General features: G+C 42.3%; 1 protein-coding gene across 2 annotated transcripts in view; it reads right to left on the bottom strand.

Moving 5' to 3' along the window:
• LOC109897766 (chemokine-like protein TAFA-5) overlaps positions 1 to 21,721 on the bottom strand; it is a 122,458-nt gene extending 100,737 nt beyond the window's left edge. The window contains exon 1 of one of the 2 annotated variants that reach the window (XR_004211159.1): positions 21,017 to 21,719. Coding sequence is in view for 1 of the 2 variants with exons in the window: in XM_020492317.2 (XP_020347906.1) it covers positions 21,017 to 21,128 (112 nt within the window). In the remaining variant the exon portion in view is untranslated. Of the gene's footprint in view, positions 1 to 21,016 lie in introns of both variants that reach the window. The other variant, XM_020492317.2, reaches the window with a different exon arrangement.
• Positions 21,722 to 22,063: the final 342 nt, after the last annotated feature.

Raw genomic sequence — 22,063 nt, 5'->3', positions numbered from 1 at the left:
AAGCAATCCAAGCATTTGTGTAAGTTTATCGATCGCATGACAAAACATTAGGTACACTTAGCTTGGTCACAAAAATCAGAAAAGCAAATCAAATTAATCGTTTAACTTTGATGATCTTCGGATGTTTTCACTCACGAGGCTCCCAGTTACACAACAAATGTTCATTTTGTTCCATAAAGATTATTTTTATATCCAAAATACCTCCGTTTGTTTGGCGCATTATATTCAGAAATCCACAGGAAAGAGAGGTCACGACAATGCAGACAAATCCCAAATAATATCCGTAATGTCCACAGAAACATGTCATACGTTTTTTATAATCAATCCTCAGGTTGTTTTTAAAATATATAAATCGATAGAAATATCAATCGCAAATGTCTTTCACAGTAGGAGAGGGAAAAACAATAGCTGTCCAAATTCTGTTGCGCGAGCAAAACTCATGTGACCACTTGACGCGATGTTATCATTCTGGCTCATTTTTCAAAATAAAAGCCTGAAACTATGTCTGAAGACTGTTGACACCTTGAGGAAGCGATAGGAAAAGGAATCTGGTTGTTATCCCTTTAAATGGAGCAATGAGAGGCTATGGAACATGGAGTTTTCAAAATAGAAGCCACTTCCTGGTTTGATTTTTCTCAGGGTTTCGCCTGCAATATCAGTTATGTTATACTCACAGACAATATTTGGACAGTTTTGGAAACTTTTGTGTTTTCTATCCTAATCTGTCAATTATATGCATATTCTAGCATCTGGTCCTGATAAATCGGCCGTTCACTTTGGGAACGTTATTTTTCCAAACATAAAAATAGTGCCCCCTAGCTTCAAGAGGTTAACAATGCACACACACTCATGAAATATATCATTACATTTCCTCCCAAATGAGCAGCGTTGTGGCACTAACTGATGGTTGTATGTGGAAGTTGTTTATGGCTCTATCACTTTCTACGTGCCGAAGAAAATGAAACAAAATGAATGAAAGCATAAACAAAACAAAATATAGTTATGCCTCCTTAATCATCTAATTGGACTGTATTCTATCTACGTCCATGGTCTTGTCAAATGACCCTGTCATGGCATTGTCTAATGTCATATCTAGGGCTTTCCTAATTTGCGGGGTGTTGCTTAGGGTACTATATGAGTCTACAGCTGTAAGGCACTAGTTGTAAGGCACTAGTTTTGGGCCATCTACAGGGATGACCTATGGACTTCTGAGAAGAAAACTGGTGAGTGCTGTAGCTGTAGAGTTAAAGGCCTCAAAATAAATGTTCAACTTTACTAAGGCTGGTATTTTGCTCGGACCCTTAAGTGATCCTAGCATAAATCCTAATTGGATGTTCCGTTGTGCATGTGAGTTTATGCTTACGCAAGCGCACATGTCAAGGGAAGGAAACCAAGTATCCTGGCAGATTACAACTTGTTCAGAATGAGTCTGGCGTAGTCAGGTAATTTTCAAGTCGATGCCTGGAGGTCAGTCGGAATTGGTGTCGAGGGAGTCTAGTGGTTTTACTATCAGTCACTGTCTTCCACTATTGTAGTGGTGGTAGGTATGAAGAAGTCTACTTCATAGCTATGTTATCCACAGAGGAGCTAACCTCATGACGGAAGTACTCTAAGTATTAGACCAGTTGTATGTGGTGTGATCGTGGTTCGTGACTCTAATAACTTTTCTCCTGAACGGAGGGTTCTATTTATCAGTGGCGTGTGTAACCATTGGAAGAGTGCAATGGAGATTCCCTTCCCCGTGTTGCACTCTGAGTGACTGGTATGTCACTGTTATCAAAAGCAATTTAACTTGTGAGGTTACTAATCCTCTAACTGAGTGTTGCTGGACTGACTGTGGTATTGGTACTGGTACTCAACGGGTCCAGTTGTCCTACCGATATATTCTGAAATGTTATCCTACAGGAATACATGATTAGAGCATTTTACTAGTTGTCTTGTAGTGACTACTACACATGGCAAGGAATGATTATTGTTGCCATTTGTTTCTTCCTTTATGACCAGTGTGGTACACCTCAGTACTATCTTAGATGTGTTCTAAGATAATCCCCTCTATGTGCCTGTCTGCTCCTCACTGTTCTCAAAGGGGAGTTTACAACTAGATTTGATTTATGATCTGGCGGCCTCGTACGGTGTTGTCCGTAGTCTCGACCCCCCCATCGGCCTCGATAACGCTCATCATGGGTCTGGGATACTATTCCCCCCTTTGTGTCTCGGGATCCCCCCACCAGCGGGTGGTGTTGCTATCCGAGGCGCAAATGAAAAGTTTGGACCCTATGTACGAGTTGTCAGTGTCCGCGTTATTATGAGAGTGGCTGTAACCTTGCAACCAAATATCCTGGTGTTTGTGCTTCAACACCCTCAGTGGCTGTTGAAATCTGTCAGTCACCACCGCGTCCACGTGTGGCAACCTTTTCAGTACCTGCAAACTGAGACGAGGATACCGGTCTGTGATATCGCAAAGTGTTTCACCAGTGGGAGTCATCGGGTCAGTTGCTGGACTGACGCCAGTAGTGTCATTGTCAGGGTTGACTGTCCCCCACAAAGCGGAAGGTGTGTCATCGGAAGCAGAGTGTACTCTGCGCATCAATGTTTTTCTTGCTGAGACGGCTGCAGTGCTTGCGGAAGTGTCCGAAGGGCAAGAGAAGTTCATCTCAACTATCATATTGCATGACTGCAAGGAGGAGGGAAGTTGCTCATTCACAGAGACAGCTGGCTCGAAATCATGACAAGAATTGTCAATCACATTGGCTGATGGAATGTGTCGAGATATTGTAATATCTCCTTGGATCGGATTCTGCACCAAGTGTTTTCTAAACCTCTTTTTCCCAAGAGGTGCTTTCGACAGATACCCCTCGTGAATGACTGCGTTGCAGCTAGCGTTAGGGGAAAACAGCGTGGTCGGTGGAGAAGGCACTGTAGCCAGTGAACATACCTGGTTGGTTTTCCATCCATCAATGAGAGTAACCGGTCCTTCAAGTCTGCTCCAAGTAGCAGGGGTACAGTTTCGAGGCTGGTAACATACACAGGGTGAACGAGCGATACGTCTTGGAAGTTTAGTTTCAGCATGACTCAGTGTGAGTGGCGAGGTAGTCTGAGTGACTCCTCTAAGTGTAGTGTGGCATCTTTCCACTTTTAACCAACGTTTAGTTGGCTTCAAAGCCCTTTTTAGATCATCAAACAATGTTTGAGAGATGAGTGATATTGTCGCACCCGAATCAATTAGCACATGACAAGTTAAGCAGTCCTCCAGGACTGTTTCCAGGTATGGGCGTTTCGATTCGTGTTTAGTGGGCATATTCCCCACAAAGTGGAGTGGTCGTTCGCAACAACGTGATGTTTCAATTCTGTTCAAGGTGGAAGCAGATCAACTTTTCAGATTTTGAGTGTGTTTGGGTTTAACGAAGTGTTTGACCTTTTTCTTCTGTCTTTATTGATCAAACGGGCCCTTGATAGGGTCTTGAGTGGGAGAGATTTGAATTTTAACGTCCTTGCTATGGGTGTTAATTCCTGCGGACCTTGTGTCCGGTAATTCCCCGTCTAGCCCTTGTGACTTATCTTTTACCCTTTTCTCAAATGTTTCTTGCTTTACTTCTTCACGTAGTGGAACTTCTGGAGAATATTGGTCTATGTTTTGATCATCCTTCAACCCTTTGTTACACTTGTGCTCTGACACTTTGTGTGGGTTGGGTGCAGGAACGTAGTGAACAGGTCGATTGTAGCGGGAGTCGTTTTGACTTTACAGTTATTTAGACCGCGGAGGTTATTGGAATCATGGTTTCGTGGTAGAAACTGTTTGTTGTGCGTCATCTCTTAACGCTCCAATACCTGATAATGCTCAGGGCTCTTAGTGTTGCAAGCTTTTGATGCCTCAAAAGCTGTGCTTGCAAGCTCTCTGAGTTGTAAGATTGGCTTGCCTATGTGGGCTGCAGGGCCCAAGTAGGTAATGAAGGTAGGATACATGTTCGATAGGGAACATTTGTTTAAATGGTAACAGGTCTTCCATGCCTGTTTCAGTGAGTAGGCCAAAGTAAGCTGAACGAAGCCTATGATAGTAAGCTTGTGGGTGTTCGTTCCGAGCTTGTATGACCGTGTTAGCCAGTGAGCTATCGTGTTTTCTAATTTAAAAGCTGTGGCAAATTTAGCGTAGTCATTTAGCACGTGTTGCTGTTGTAGGCGAATGAACCTTGTCCAGTGTCTATTCGACGTTCGCTTCAACAGGTAAACCCTGTCAGAACCCGTAGCATTCGGGTAGCCATCCAACGCGTCCTCTATGTCAGCTAGGAACGTCTCAGTATCGTTTGGCTGACCTGGAACGGGGTCAAAGGTGGGGAAATTCTTGACGAGTTTGTCAAGGTATTCCGCGTCAAGCAGTCGGAGATGGTTGGCTTCATCCTGTGGGGAAAGTGGGGCCGAAAGGCCAAGAGGAGGAGCCAAGCTTTGGCTTTGTTGGCCAAGAGGCGCCATATTACTCCGTGCCGAATGGCCAAGAGGAGAAGACTGAGGGACAATTAATGGAGGCAATGTCTGAAACCTATCATCTTCACTCCTTTGAGTGCAGGGCTCTGGTTGCTTGGATGGGTAGTCACGCTGTGGAGCGTGACCATTCTGGATTTCCTCCAGATGGTACCTAAGGGTGGTATTCTGCTGCATTGCAGAGTCCACTTGAGCGCTTAGAGTACTGATTTTGGACACGTGAGTGTCGCACTTGCTCCTTTCGGTCTCAAACTTATCTGTCATGGTTTGCAGATAGAGGTCTTGAGTACAGAGGGAGAGATTCAGTGAGGAGATTTCTTCCGCTTGCTTAGAAATCAAGATTTCCATCTTCATCACCCGAGTTCTCTCATCATTCATTTGGTCAGCGACTTCAATGAGTTCTGCTGATTTGTCATCCAACTTAGTCATTGTGTTCATTAACTGATTGTCTTCGGTCTGCAGAATTTTGAGTAGAACCGTGTTACTCTGAGTAACGTTCAACAAAACTGCCTGCATGTTATCAAATTGCGCGCTCCTGTTTGTAGAGAACTCAGATGTATCTAGTTTGGAGTGGACAACATTGTATTTACTTTTGGCTAAATCCAGTTGTTCCTGGAGAAAAATTTTGTTGAAGAGTTTGTGCTCGTTCATCGTCATAAGTATTTGCAATTACTTTTAATTGTTCAGATTTCAAACACAGTTCCTTGACTAGCATTTTCGTTTCTTGATTTTGTCAATAGTTGCTCAGTTCTCTCCACCTGTCCCCTCATGTTAGCCATGTCTGGCACGTGCTTCAGCTGGGAACTGTGGTATTCGACCGATGCCACATTTTTATGGCGATACATCAGTGCAAAAGTGTGGAGAACCGTCACAAAGCCTGTGTTTGATGGTTGGTTTTGGAGAGCCTGCTGAGGTCAGAGATCAATCCTTTTATGGGTGGAGGTTCACTAATTAGTGGAGGAGTGGTGACCACCTCCTTTGATAGCTTGCACATTATCCTCTTGTGTCTAGGGGGCAGTATTTTCATTTTTTGAAAAATAACATTCCCAAAGTAAACGGGATATTTTGTCAGGACAAGATGCTAGAATATGTATATAATTGACAGCTTAGGATAGAAATCACTCTAAAGTTTCCAAAACTGTAAAAATATTGTCTGTGAGTATAACAGAAGTGATACAGGGTAGCCTAGTGGTTAGAGCGTTGGACTAGTAACCGGAAGGTTGCAAGTTCAAACCCCCGAGCTGACAAGGTACAAATCTGTCGTTCTTCCCCTGAACAGGCAGTTAACCCACTGTTCCTAGGCCGTCATTGAAAATAAGAATTTGTTCTTAACTGATCTTGCCTAGTTAAATAAAGGTAAAATAAAAAAATAAAAATACTGCAGGCGAAAGCCTGAGAAAAATCCAATCCGGAAGTGCCTCATGTTTTGAAAGCTCTGCGTTCCAATGCGTCCCTATTGAGCAGTGAATGGGCTATCAACCAGATTACTTGTTCTACGTATTCCCCAAGGTGTCTACAGCATTGTGACGTAGTTTTACGCCTTTATGTTGAAGAATTATCCATAAGCGGCTACATTGTGTACATAAGTGGTCTCCTGATGGCTCTCAGAGTGATTCTCGCGTAAAATACAGGAGGTAGCCATTTTTCCAATCGGTCCTACTGAAAAACCAATTGTCTCGGTGGATATACAGTGGGGCAAAATAGTATTTAGTGAGCCACCAATTGTGCAAGTTCTCCCACTTAAAAAGATGAGAGGCCTGTAATTTTCATCATAGGCACACTTCAACTATGACAGACAAAATGAGAAGAAAAAAAATCCAGAAAATCACATTGTAGTATTTTTTATGAATTTATTTGCAAATTATGGTGGAAAATAAGTATTTGGTCACCTCATCTGAAAGTTGTAAAATTTTTTTAAAAAAGTTGTTATTTTATCTGCACGAACCCTGGCTAACAAGTTGAATCAGCAATACAAAATTGGGTTTAATTATTTATTTACTAAATACCTAACTAATCACACAGAATCACACATACACATAATTAAATCATAACTTGATTACAAATGATGTCATAAAGGAAAATGTCCCTAGCGGGCAGAACAGCTATGACTGCTTGTTACACAAAGGAAAAGGGGCTGGGTTGAGTGAAAGAGCGGGAAGACAGGAACAAAGGCATAGCAGTGCTATCGTAAATACAGTATCTTATGCATTTTAAATTACCGCCCATTTGGAAAAGGAAAATGCAATAAATATTTACTCGGAGCTGTGCTTCAGTAGGTAGGTTGTAGATGGAAGGCAGTGTTGCCCAACCGAGTCCTTTGAAGAATGTCTCTGGTGGTCAATTGGATACGTTGTAGTAACGTCCTTTGCTATGGATACGTTGGATACGTACTTTGCTATGAAACTCGATATTCAGCTCAGGTGGATCCGGTTTCAATTGATCATCCTTGAGATGATTCTACAACTTGATTGGAGTCCACCTGTGGTAAATTCAATTGATTGGACATGGTTTGGAAAGGCACACACCTGTCTATATAAATGTCCTACAGTTAACAGTGCAAGTCAGAACAAAAACCAAGACATGACGTCGAAAGAATTGTCCGTAGACATCCAAGACCAAAAATGTCTGCAGCATTGAAGGTCACAGAGGCCTCCATCATTCTGGAAGAAGTTTGGAACCACCAATAATCTTCCTAGAGTTGGCTGCCAAACTGAGCAATTGGTGGAGAAGGGCCTTGGTCAGGGAGGTGATCAATACCTCGATGGTCACTCTGTCAGAGGTCCAGAGTTCCTCTGTGGAGATGGGGGAACCTTCCAGAAGGACAACCATCTTGCCAGCACTCCAACAATCAGGCCTTTATGGTAGAGTGGCCAGATGGAAGCCACTCCTCAGTAAAAGGCACATGACAGCCAAATTTGAGTTTGCCAAAAGGAACCCAAAAGACTCTCAGACCATAAGAAACAAGATTCTCTGGTCTGATGAAATCAAAATTGAACTCTTTGGCCTGAATGCCAAGCGTCATGTCTGGAGGAGACCTGGCACTATCCCTAAGGTGAAGCATAGTGGTGGCAGCATCATGCTGTGGGGATGTTTTTCAGCAGGGACTGGGAGACTAGTTAGGATCGAGGGAAAGATGAATGGAGCAAAGTATAGAGAGATCCTTGATGAAAATCTGCTCCAGAGCGTTCAGGACCTCAGACTGCAACAGTAGTGTCGTGACGTTGTATTAGTTAATGTGACGACTGTTGTTCATAGAATGATTACAAGTTTATAATTGCGTGATCTGAATCAAGCAATTATTAACTCATTAACCTGGGGCACCATGGGAAAACTAGTTTTTATTGAGTTTCTATTTCCCAAATCAACTCAAAGAATATCAGAATATCGATTTTACAACAGCAGCTAATTAACCAGTTGCCTCTACCAATCTCGTTCTGAACGTCGTATAGCCTGTGAATCTGCCCGGACCCGGGTCTCACCAATGAGTTCGTACCACACCAATCTTAGTTTAATATTTATTTACTAAAAAGCTAAAATGATAAAAGATAGACAAAACACATTATAGGCTATTGATTAGAACTTAGTATAACGGGCCAACACACTATGGCGCATGTTACCCAAAATGGGGATTTCAAAGAGAGAGAGAAAAAAGAAAGTACACGAGAGAAATATACATTTGGGTGAATTTCTCAGCTATGCTATTCTAACCCTAGCCTTGCCCCAAACTGCCACTCTTATGGGTCAGAATATAATGATGTAATTACGTAATTACGTGGGGATGATCTGAGGATTCTCTGCGTAGGCCTTCAGCTGTTCGATGACGCACTACTCCGGCGCACCTCTGAGCGTCCTCCCGATGTCAGTGAACTTTGGCTTAGGAGTCTATTCCCTCACCCTTCGCTCTAAAAGGGGTCTTCTGAGGACAGACAGCTCTGTAGCTCAGAGCTCACAGCATAGGAATGAAACCCTTTAGATACCACGATTCGATGGGAGATGGAGGCTAGGTGGTTCGACTTGAATTCACCCGCTTAGACACAGCTACTCATCCGTAGCTTGGGTAGAAAAGGATTTCTTGGTCTTCAAACTTGCGTTGCGTTCTGGGTTCGTTGACTTTTTAGACCTTGCTGCAGCTTGGGTAACATAGTCTCCCTGTAAATTCTATACTCACAGGTTTTATACTCTTGGGTCAGAAGTGGGCGTAACCGCCTTTAGGGCAATTCTCTGGGCGTACCAAGTTAGAGGCAAGGTCTAGATTTGATTCAAATCCAATTTTAGACAACTTAACATTTCATCTCCCCAACATTTCATCTTCCCCAAAACATTCTCTTTGATTGGAATATTTTCCATACAAAGTACAATGTATAAACTTCAAACATATACTAGGAAAACTCTTCACATTACAATGTTTTCGTAATATCGTCATCTATTAACCTTTAATAAAAAACAAAAATGACATACATTTTCATATTCCATCTATCGTCATGACCACCATTGTGGCTGACGGAAACCATTGTTCCAAAGTCCCTTTATTTAATGTTTAATGTTCTAAGGCTGGTTCTCCATAGTAACAGGACAAAGGAATATGTCTGTGGCCTGAGATTTACCAGGGGCGTGAGGGATCATAAACCCCCCCCCACATCTTCAGACTCTTAGATCTCTCCTCCTCTGTTGGGGTTGAGAGATAATCTGTAGGGTTGTTGTCTCCTGTAACCTGACCTGGTCAGGACAGTCATGACAGTAGGGACCAGAGAAATGTATGTTCATCATGCACTGAATGCACTTCCAACCCACCAGAAACAAGTATTCAACAATGCTGTGGTATAAATAACATAACATCAGGCATCAGCTTCAGGGAGAGGATGTCCCTTAATACGACCCTAACCACACAGCCAAGAAAACGCAGGAATAGCATTTGGATGTCCTTGAGTGGCCCAGCCAGAGCCTGGACTTGAACCCGATCAAACATCTCCGGAGAGACCTGAAAATAGCTGTGTACCGACGCTTCCCATCCAAACTAACAGAGCTTGCAAAAATTCTAAAGTTGCTAGCTATCCCATAAACCCATCATCGAAAACCACATATTTTCATCTTCTGTGGTTTGGTAACTTCCTGTTCTTTGACGGACTCTGGCCGGACTGAAGAAGATGCAGAGTCAAAGTACGCAGTGTCCGTCTCACAAAGGAGCCTTCAACTGCAAGGGGGCGTTGCGATTCCATTCCGTTATGGACGGTCCCCATTCAAATGAATGACATCCGGCGCAGCATAACGGAGTGCTTATGGTTCATGTGATTGGGGCATTACACAATCAGGACCTCTGCGGCCAGAATAACAGCAGCTGCATTTGCATTTGTTTAAGCCGTTTTCTATTGACATTCATTTGGAAACATCCATAACAATGAACTGATGGTGTCTGATTTTGTATGGTATAGCTAGAAACGTTTACCTTTTCGTTAGGACACTTGTCAACACCGATAATTACAAGGAGATTGCATTGCATATCAAACACTAGGCCAGGAGCTAGCTAAATAGTGTGGTGCTAACTTATCAAACCTGCCAACGTGACAACCAAATTCAAAAATATCCACCCCTGAAAACAGCTGGTGAAACTGGAAACATGTGGGTCATGACTGCAACAGTAGGGACCGGAGAAATGCATGTTCATCATGCACTGAATGCACTTACAACCCACCAGAAACAAGTATTCAACAATGCTGTGGAATAAATAACATATCAGGCATCAGCTTCAGGGAGAGGATGTCCCTTAATACTAGCTTGCGATAAGTAGTGTAACCATTCATCTTCTTAATCATGAATGATGTTTCAATCCAATTTGTGACTTCCACTCAGTGAATTAAGTTCAGATGGCATTGACCCCAACCCTACTTGAGCATGCCTCATTCTGTCTTGGGGAACTGAAAATATGACTGTGAATCTGCACAGCCTGCAAACAAACTGTCAGCACTTTTGGAAAAGATAACGTATATAGGGGACCAACAATAACTTCTAAAATATAATGGCTTGAGGTAATTGTAAAGTCTAGTGATAAAATGGAACAGGAATAAATCAAATCTTATCTTTGTTGAGTTGTTATTGCTCTTTTGTTTACCCCAGTCCATAGATGGATGGTCTGCCAGGGAACATAATCAAACGCATCCCTGTGGTGTTCCTCAAAGTAATCAGGGTGACACACTGAAAAGGAAGCAATCGAAAAAAAAAAGAAAAAAAAATATACTGAGTGGTGTGCTAATTGAGTGATACATCTGGAAGATTTGATTTAGTGCAAGGTTGTCTCGGGTCCGAGTATCCATTCAGCTCTTGGCCAACGCAGGTTTGACTAAGCCATGCCTACACATGCACAGACGACAATGATGTTCAACCATCCTGAAAATGCTCAATAACACTCACACAATAACAATCACACCAGGACATTTATACTCTATATGGAACACAACCAAGTGTTTTTCACATTCCATTTTCCCCAGTTTCAGTTAACATTCTGCCAGTGAAATGTTGCACCTCTCAGTGGAAAAGAGAACAGTTAGTTCTAAAAAATTACATCTTCAGCCATAAAGTGTTCCTAACTGATAAAACATTCATTTAGAAACTCGGCTGCATCCTCATCCTGCCCAAAGGAACATTATGATCATGCCTCGGAGGTCAAAGTGTAAGAGTTTAGGAGGTTTAGGATGAACATCAATAACTTTGATGTGGACACTGCCTTTGTGTCTGAATGGGCGAGACTAATTAGCTAGAGAAAGGACCATTTACGTTGTTCATACTACACTCATATGCGACCAACCGGTTCGATCTTACGTAGCAAAATTTGAAATTGTGTTTTTACATTGGATAAAAGTAGAGACTCAGAGCTAGAAAATGGTATATCATACACTACAGCTGAGGAACAATGGGAAAGTAATTCTGCTTTGAAAGTTGATAAACTTAATATTTTGGTAAACCTACTGGAGAGTTCTTCTTTGTTTCCACCCATTCAGCATCGTTCACACCTTCTTAGCCTTGGCCTCACATGTGAATCCTTGAAGAGATGGGTGGGGCTATGTACTAAACAAACAAAGATTTCAAGACTAAAGACTGGTTTACACTACGGGTGTGTTTGTAAATTCAATCCGGAGTGCCAGAGTGCGCTCATAGTGTGCTCTAGCGTTGTCAGATTGTCCGTTGGTCAATTCAGAGCGTTTTGCTCTTGGAGCGTTCAGAGCTCACTCTGGACGCCCTGGCCGAGGACTAGGCTCGATCCGAGCATTCTGACCTAACAACAGCCGTCAAACACCCAAGCTAACTGGCTATTGTTGGCTAGCTTGCTAGCGACTTCCAGACAAACGAGAGAACAGCTCACTGACCATTTTACCTGCCCTAGCAGAGCTGGTTATGTTGCTTTTATGTTATCCAGAGCGTTGGTGACAAACTGTGCAGTTGGCAACAATTTAATAATGCTTTTTTGCCAACGTTTACTGACACCGGCCATATTCAACGGGTGTTAAGCGTTCTTAAATTCGTCAGTTATTGTGCGCTCTGGCACACTCAGATGAGAGTGCTCTGAAATTGGTGTAGACAGCCAGAGCGAATTTACAAGCTGTCTATCCAGTTGTCGCAGTGACATCATGAACATTTTATTGAAATGGTTATTTGTATAGTGGAGTCTTTTGTTTAGACATGTAGATAGCTAGCTAAACAATGAACCCTAATCCCAACTCATAACCTTACTACCCTGCATGAATTTGCAGTTAGCTAACCAACCAGGTTCAATGTTAGCTAGCTAGCTAACTTTAGGCTATAACTAGCAATACAAATGACTCTGACATAGGAATAACATTACTTCACATACATATAACGTTAGCTAGTGAGCCAGCCTGCTAACGCTAGATAGATAGCTAAGAGTATGCTATAACATGAAATGAAAATGACTTCATGACAAAATTAGAAATGTGTAATTTCTGAAAATGTAGCTAGCTAGACTATCTTACCCATATACATGGATGGACACTTCTCCCTCTCTGTCACGGATGCCATGGTTGCCTTTAGTTTGAAGATGTAATGTGGAGACAGGTGTTTTATACAATAGCCTTCTGTGTGTTCTCTCTTTGCATATTTGCAGAATTTTCTCCATCTCCCTAGCTATCATACTAATTCTACTGATTTCAAAACATGGTCCTCCAGATAGTGGAGAGCAACACTTTTGCAGATTTACTATGTGATATCTTTCAAAAAAGCTACGTTAGAAAAGATTCCCTACACATAATGACCAGCTCATAATATATACAGTAGCGTGCTACGTAGCAGACCAATCCGAACTCATCTCTTGGCATGTCGAGCCCACTCATTATCTCAGCCAATCATGGCTAGGGGGAAGGTTCCTGTTTTTTTCTGTGGCTAAACCAACTAGGCTCATAATGTATTAATGTATTCGTATTTACAGATGGCATACACATTTGTTATTAAGGCACATGAAAGTTCTCATGTTCCAAAAGGCATTTCTGCCAAAAAGAAATGCATTTAGACAACAAACAAAAAGGTTTACGTTGAAATGGCTCTCCTGTGAAATAGTGATGTGCGACATATGCCTAGTTTCAGGAAACAAGTCACATATATTATTGCCATTTTCGAGACCTTTGCCAGGTGTGAAATAAAAACAATCCAACATGTCACCAGGACCTGGCTCTGCCCCAAATGATTTTTGGTCAGCCTTGAATCTTTTGCGCTGCTGCAATTAAGTTAAAAAAATATGTTTTTGTCAACTGAATGTGCCGCTTAGTTAGTTCATAGACTCCTAGTTATGTGAAACTCCAGAAGTCATCCACAATTATAATCAGATGTGAAGTCATCCACAATTATAATCATATGTGTTCATTGATTTACTCTAAAGGCTACTTGCTGATAGATAGCCTCATGTAGGGTTACTGAATTACAATCCATTGAGTTAGTAAGGAGAAGTGTTGATTATTTGGCCTTGGGGAGAGCACAGAGCATGGACGAAAACGTAGCAGCAGGAAGGGGTGCTGGAAGTGCTGCAGATAAATTGAAATACATTTGCCAAATTATATAATTAGTCTTCTCTTGTCTGTACAGGAATTAGTTAAATCATTGAAAATACTACACCAGAGAGCATAATTTAGCCACAGAGTATCAATAGCTTCTTATAAAATGCTGTGGATTGTGTTGTGTCACAACACGAGCCTCTCAGCCCCTGGTCTTCAGGGCTGAGCCCAGAATGTTATGAAACTCAGGTGACGCCCCTGCCTGACAATGGTGATTCTGTACATCCTGTTTAATTTCCTCATGGGGCTCATGATCATTGTATGGTGAGAGCTTTTTTCTCTGATTTCAGAGAACCAATGAGATTGCGCCCGCATGGAAGTAACTGACTGAACTGAGAAAGAAAGTCAATTAAGGAAGCAATTTTAGAGTATTGTGACTAATTCAGTACTAGGCATGTGGCAGGATAAGGACAGAAATTATAACACAATGATGTCATAAAGCCAGAGCAACATATAAGCCATATGGGTTTCAATTTCCACTCATTGTGGGTCCCAATGTAGAAATATGCTAGAAAAAAGCTAGATTTATGACAGAACTGCCTTATCCGATGTCATCAGGTTCCGAATCTAAAACAAATGCAGGTCCCCCAGTGCCGCTAACATGATTGATTCGAACACAATGGAATAATAAGATTGCATGACAGGTAGCAACCAGGGGAGGGAGCCAGCACACAATAGAAGGCCACAATGCCAAGCTTGTCTAATGTTAAAAATCTAATATTCTTAATCCGTGGCCATTGTCACATCAAACTCAAGACCTAATAAGGACAGCTGCGACCTTAGCCTGACACCATTCATGCAAATGACTTTGTAATTAGATTAGACTCATCTACTTTCTAATCACATTCTCTCCCACTCGCTGTCTTACTCTGCTCCTCAGTGTGTGTGTGTGTGTGTGTGTGTGTGTGGAGATAGCGAGAAAGAGGGAGAGAGACAGAAGGGAGCTATGCAGACCTATCAGAGTACACGCACACACACAACTCCAAATTGACTGAGGTTCTGAAAGCCAGGAACGTAGTAAAGTGATATCAGGACACATCTACTGCATGAGTCACTGAAATCAATGCAACCCTTCTCACTAACAAGCTGCCAGTCCTCCCAATGCTTTTCAGAGCAAAAAGAATGAGTAACAAGGAAATGCATTGTAAGGGGAAGAGGTGGAGTGTGTGTGTGGTCTTGCTCCATAATGACAGGTCTCATGGATGAGATTATTTTCAGTTCCATTTAGGGAGTAGTGGCTAAAATCATCTCAAACAGAGCACAGGTGCTTTTGCTTTCAGGCAGCTTTTTTTGCTTTCAGAAAATGATCCACATACACCTATCCATTTTGACCCACCAACCTAACAGCCCTTTCACTCTCCCCATTTACTGCGCTGACAGCATATACCACAGGGTATAAGGTACAGCGTTATCAGGCTGGCGGTAGTCTGGCAATGTGGGTAGCCTCCATTGATATTCTTGATATGAAGAGTTTCATTCCAAATCGCTATACAGTGCCTCCAGAAAGTAATCAAACCACTTTACTCTTTCCACATTTTGTTGTGTTACAAAGTGGGATTCAAAAAGATTGAACTGTCATTTTTTGTCAACCGTCTACACAAAATACTTTATGTAATGTCAAAGTGGAATATTTTTTTTTTTACAGATTTGAGAATTTATGAGAAAACCCCCCTCATATAACTTGATTACATAAGTATTCAACCCACTGAGTCAATACATGTTAGGTCTGGGCGGTATACGGTATTTTATGATTTTATGATCTTAGGCTTGTGTGCAGCTGCTCGGCCATGGAAACCCAAGCTCCCGATTAACAGTTATTGTGCTGACATTGCTTCCAGAGGCAGTTTGGAACTCGGTAGTGAGTGTTGTAATCAAGGACAGACGATTTTTACACACTACGCACTTCAGCACTTGGCGGTCCTATTCTGTGAGCTTGTGTGACCTACCACTTCGTGGCTGAGCCGTTGTTGCTCCAATACGTTTCCACGTCACAATAACAGCACTTACAGTTGACCGGGGCAGCTCTAGCAGTGCAATTTGATTAACTGACGATTTGGAAAATTGGCATCCAATGACGGTGCCACATTGAAAGTTACTGAGCTGTTCAGTAAGACCATTCTACCGCCAATGTTTGTCTGTGGAGATTGCATGGAACTGTGCTCGATTTTATACCTCGGTCATCAACGGGTGTGGCTGAAATAGCAGTGTCCACATCCTTTTATATTTATATTGTATGTGTTACCCCCTAGGGTCATGCCCTACTCATAAAGCAAATTTTGAACTTGTATTATTTCAAAACATAAAATACCGTCAAACCATCAAAATAAATGTAATACTACGATATGATATTTTGGCCAAATCGCCAAGGCCTATTACAGCTCTGCCAAATTGGTTGTTGATCATTGCTAGCAAAAAAAAAAACGTTTTCTCTTCTTAAAAAAAAATCATAGGAACAGTCATACAGTATTGTACAAACATGAAGGTAAGTAGGGTTTCAATATTCCCAGAATTTTGAAACATTTACATTTCAGTAATTCAGCAGACGCTCTTATCCAGAGTGACTTACAGGACCAACCCTACCCATAAGCAATCATTTCTGATGAAAAAACACGAATGTGAAAGATTGGTGGATATAGTGTTTTGGAAATAAACTCTTCAATATTCCTGCATAACTGACATAACCCACAAACATAATTTTCTCAGAATCTTGTTAAAGGTGCCATCAATTTTACATACATCAAGGTTTGTGTATATCAGCCTAAGGCCAGTGGCCTGAATAGGTAGAGAAGCCCTTGTGTTTTGACCAAGACATTATTGATTGTGTGTTAAAATGGGAGGGTCAAATCCACTGGATTCCTTCCTAATCAAAGCCATAGCCCCAAAATACCAATCAAGATCTAAGGGCCATACTGAATACAAACCAATGTCAATCAAACAATGCCACTGATTTCCTAGTCCTTGTGCGTGGACAACACATTGATACTACACTGTGGTGTTGCGGCATTGGTGCCTAATGGAAAAATGCTGCATTATGTTTTACAAAAATAAATCCAGTTACAGTCCCTAAAACGATTGCCTGGTACCACCATCCTGTGATATTGACTTGTGTTCTCCTTTTTTGCTGTGAAGTGATGCATCAAGACCTCCAATTCCCACTGGAAAAAAACACAAGGACAAGAGAAGGTGTGCAACTAACAGAATTCAGAGAGAGAAGAGAAAGTGAGAAAGCGAGAGAGAGAGATGTGGTGGAAACTAAGCTGTACTTTCTAACCTCCTGCCAAATGGATGACCATATGTGACCCATTTCAGGAAGCTAGGCATATGTCGCACAACACTAGTTCACAGGTGAGGCAAAACAAAAAAGTTTTGGGGCAGAAATGTCTTTGGGAACATGTGAACTTTCATGTACCTTAATACCATACTTGTATGACATCCGTAAATACAAATAAAATAGCTAAATGATGAGCCTAGTTGGTTTAGCCACGGGAAAAAAGTCAGGAACCTTCCCATTAGCCATGACTGAGATAACGGATGGGCTGGACATGCCAAGCGATGAGTTCAGATTGGTCTGCCATGATTGGTCTGTTCAGATTGGTTAGCCATGGAGAACTGCAAAATTGTTGCTACTGCTCTCAACAACATTGCTGCCCTGAATTTAGCAGGTGCTATCGACAAAGATCAGTGGGAAAAGTTGTGATGGACTACTTTCAGCACTTTCTGTCAGTGTGAACCGGAGCGACTTGACACAACCGGCCAAACAAGCTGTAGCTACAAACAAAACGGAAGCGACACAGGATGTCTTACTTAGCTAAAGTGGTCCCAGTCTGCCATGAAGCATTCATCCATGTATACAGTATGAGTCTGGCTACATTTTCAGATATTATACATTTCTAATTTTGTCAGAAGGTTGTTTTCATTGCAAGTTAAAGCATACTTTTAGATAGCTAGCAAATGTTAGCTTGCTGGCACACTAGCTATCGTTATGTGCATGATCTGTGTAGTAGCTAGCTACAGTGGGGCAAAAAAAGTATTTAGTCAACCACAAATTGTGCAAGTTCTCCCACTTAAAAGGATGAGGCCTGTACTTTTCATCATAGGTACACTTCAACTATGACAGACAAAATGAGAAGAAAAAAATCCAGAAAAATCACATTGTAGGAATTTTTATGAATTTATTTGCAAATTATGGTGGAAAATAATTATTTAGTCACCTACAAACAAGCAAGATTTCTGGCTCTCACAGACCTGTAACTTCTTCTTTAAGAGGCTCCTCTGTCCTCCACACGTTACCTGTATTAATGGCACCTGTTTGAACTTGTTATACCAGTATAAAAGACACCTGTCTACAACCTCAAACAGTCACACTCCAAACTCCACTATGGCCAAAGAGGTGTCAAAGGACACGAGAAACTAAATTGTAGACCTGCACCAGGCTGGGAAGACTGAATCTGCAATAGGTAAGCAGCTTGGTTTGAAGAAATCAACTGTGGGAGCAATTATTAGGAAATGGAAGACATACAAGACCACTGATAATCTCCCTCGATCTGGGGCTCCACGCAGGATCTCACCCCGTGGGGTCAAAATGATCACAAGAACGGTGAGCAAAAATCCCAGAACCACACGGGGGGACCTAGTGAATGACCTGCAGAGAGCGAAGTAACAAAGCCTACCATCAGTAACACACTACGCCGCCAGGGACTCAAATCCTGCAGTGCCAGACGTGTCCCCCTGCTTAAGCCAGTACATGTCCAGGCCCGTCTGAAGTTTGCTAGAGAGCATTTGGATGATCCAGAAGAAGCTTGGGAGAATGTCGTATGGTCAGATGAAACCAAAATAGAACTATTTGGTAAAAACTCAACTCGTTGTGTTTGGAGGACAAAGAATGCTGAGTTGCATCCAAAGAACACCATACCTACTGTGAAGCATGGGGGTGAAAACATCATGTTTTGGGGCTGTTTTTCTGCAAAGGGACCAGGACGACTGATCCGTGTAAAAGACAGAATGAATGGGGCCATGTATCATGAGATTTTGAGTGAAAACCTCCTTCCATCAGCAAGGGCATTGAAGATGAAACGTGGCTGGGTCTTTCAGCATGACAATGATCCCAAACACACCGCCCAGGCAACGAAGGAGTGGCTTCGTAAGAAGCATTTCAAGGTCCTGGAGTGGCCTAGCCAGTCTCCAGATCTCAACCCCATAGAAAATCTTTGGAGGGAGTTGAAAGTCCGTGTTGCCCAGCAACAGCCCCAAAACATCACTGCTCTAGAGGAGATCTGCATGGAGGAATGGGCCAAAATACCAGCAACAGTGTGTGAAAACCTTGTGAAGACTTACAGAAAACATTTGACCTCTTTCATTGCCAACAAAGGTATATAACAAAGTATTGAGATAAACTTTTATTATTGACCAAATACTTATTTTCCACCATAATTTGCAAATAAATTAATAATAAATCCTACAATGTGATTTTCTGGAATTCTTTCTTCTCATTTTGTCTGTCATAGTTGAAGCTATGATGAAAATTACAGGCCTCTCATCTTTTTAAGTGGGAGAACTTTCAATTGGTGGCTGACTAAATACTTTTTTGCCCCACTGTAGATACATCTCTAAACAAAAGACTCACAGAACGGGATTGCCGACTGCTGATGTGTGTAAAAAAAATTGTCTGTCCTCGTTTGCAACACTCACTACCGAGTTCCAAACTGCCTCTGGAAGCAACAAGAACTGTCCATCGGGAGCTTCATGAAATGGGTTTTCATGGCCGAGCAGCCTAAGATCACCATCCGCAATTCCAAGCGCTGGAGCAGTGGAAACGCATTCTCTGGAGTGATGAATCACGCTTCACCATCTAACAGTCCAAAGGACAAATCTGGACTTGGAGGATGGCAGGAAAAAAACACTGCCTGCCCGAATGCATAGTGGCAACTATAAAGTTTGGTGAAGGAGGAATAATGGTCAGGTGCTGTTCTTCATGGTTCTGGCTAGACCCCTTAGTTCTACTGAAGGGAAATGTTAACGCTACAGCATACAATTACATTCTAGACTATTTTGATTTAACTTATTGAACTAGGCAAGTCAGTTAAGAACACATTCTTATTTGCAATGACGGCCTACCCCGGCCAAACCCTAATCCGGATGACGCTGGGCCAATTGTGCTCCGTCCTATGGGACTTCCAATCACGTCCGGTTGTGATACAGTCTGGAATCGAACCAGGGTCTGTAGTGACGCCTCTAGCACTGAGAGGCAGTGCCTTCGACCGCTGTACAACTCGGGAGCCCACTACAGTTTCGGGACGGTCCTTTCCTGTTTCAGCATGACAAAGCCCCTGTGCACAAAGCGAGTTCCATACACAAATGGTTTGTCGAGATTGGTGTGGAAGAACTTGACTAGCCTGCACAGAGCCCTGACCTTGAATTGATTTGAAAGGCCAGAGAGAGAGAGAGAGAGGTTGGAGGAGACCCACATTTTGGAAGTATATTTCTGTCTTAGGACATACCTAAGGGGTGACAGGGTAGCCTAGTGGTTAGAGTGTTGGACTAGTAACCGAAAGGTTGCAAGTTCAGATCCCCGAGCTAAGAAGGTACAAATCTGTCGTTCTGCCCCTGAACAGGCAGTTAACCCACTGTTCCTAGGCCGTCATTGAAAATAAGAATTTGTTCTTAACTGACTTGCCTAGTTAAATAAAGGTAAAATAAAAAAATAAAAATACCAACATACACTTTTCTTCAGTTTGCTTGCCATAGTCAGAATTTTCGCTAAGTAAAAAACTGTGACATTTCAAAACCACTGCGTACAGGCTATCAATTTGTATAGGACTACAGCACGTTTCGCGCTGGGTATACTCCTTCATGGCGCACTATATGGTTTATTACTTTTACAACAAAGTTAATCGTTTTGTTGCAGGAAGGATGCGTGACAACGAATTGTATTTGAGTGTCTGCTGTTCCTAAACACTGCACGCTCAGCTGAACAGGAGGAATCGTGAGCTGGTGCTGACAATGTAAATCAGGTTTGGACGTGGGGAGAATTTTCCGCAGGGCACCTTTCAGTACTAGTGCTGCGGACAGCAAACGACGAAAGGCCAGGAGTTTTCAAACTTTTCTTGACCAGGGACGCTCGCCCAGGCAAACCGGCGACCCTCATCATACGCTAACAAGAAGAAAAACGGGTGAAAAAAGCGGTTTTTTCCATGAGGAAGTGTAAACTATAATATAGTCTATTAGCGTAGAGAAAATGCTGCTGTTGTTAAACTAATTGTCTGCAACTCTACACATGTTTCCATTGAGCTGATGTTGCAGTGTTGAAGACATTCAATTTTCATCTCTACCAATTAAATTGTTAACATACACAATCTGCATACATTCTATCCAAGGCAATAATCAGCGAATCAAAAACCATTATCGACATAAATCCCATAAAAACACACTTAAAGCAGCAACACCGGCAAGTGCGCAGTTATAGCCTACGGAAACTGTCCATTCCTTACCGCAGTATATTACGAGCAGACTGGTCAGTAGCACCGCAGCCCAGAAAGTTGAAGACATTATTGGCCAGGTAGTGACATTTCTCCGTCGACCCAGTTTACTAGACGAAGCCATTGAGTTTCAGTTAACCCGTAGCGAAAGAAATGGAACAATTCACCAGCCAGGTCGCGCTCGTTGGGAGCGCCTCTCGCCACGAGTAATCCCAAAAAAAGACATCTCCAGAGTGTGCTAGTCCAAGATAAACCCCGGTGTCCGAGTGTAGGCTAATGCACTGTGAAAAGGAATGCTGTCTGGTGCCTGGTGAATGTCCGTTTCAATAGTACATATTATTTAGATAGGATATGATCCAATTACGAATCAGACATGAAGCTACGTGTTATACGTATCCGTGTTCTCTGAGAATGGATTCAATGAATTCAAAGCAGGTCGTTGACATTTCCCCAAAATAGAGGGGGAAATGTTCTCGCAACCTCATGCCACACACTTGGGGCTATAAAACAATCTGAAACTTGGGGTCACGCTTTTTCAGATACTGCTCAATTGTCTGCTTCCTTCAAGCGGTCTCGGGGGCGTTTTGACTCCAGGCACATGCGGCAACATTGGGGACAGTCAAGACATCGCAATTATCGAATGACTGACCCATCACCGCAGTACAAAAGGAGCGCTAGCAATTTCAACCAATCACCGCACATAATAGCGTATTATATGGTTTAATCAAGCCACACTTCTACAAACTTTTCCCCGTGACCCTCGTCAGCGCATTTTCGTGACAAATTGGACAAAATCATATTGCCATGGAAAAAGTCAGAATTCCCCCAGAAAAACAAAGCATTTTTTGCCAGCAAATATCTCAACAAATCCTGGAGGGACTCAACATGTGAATCAATCCACCAGAGCGGAGGGGCCTAAATGGGAGGGATATGTAAACTGAAATGTTTTGTTATTGGCAGAGGTTTCAAACTCTTTGTTATTGGTCTATTAACTTTTACCACATGGTGATGTCACCAGGCAAACCAAACTCCACCCATGCGAAACCTGCTGATTGGAAT

The sequence above is a fragment of the Oncorhynchus kisutch genome, linkage group LG10, assembly GCF_002021735.2.
Source record: "Oncorhynchus kisutch isolate 150728-3 linkage group LG10, Okis_V2, whole genome shotgun sequence".
NCBI lineage: Eukaryota > Metazoa > Chordata > Actinopteri > Salmoniformes > Salmonidae > Oncorhynchus > Oncorhynchus kisutch.
Note: the sequence above shows the minus strand (reverse complement) of the source record. Positions and strands in the feature narration are given on the sequence as shown.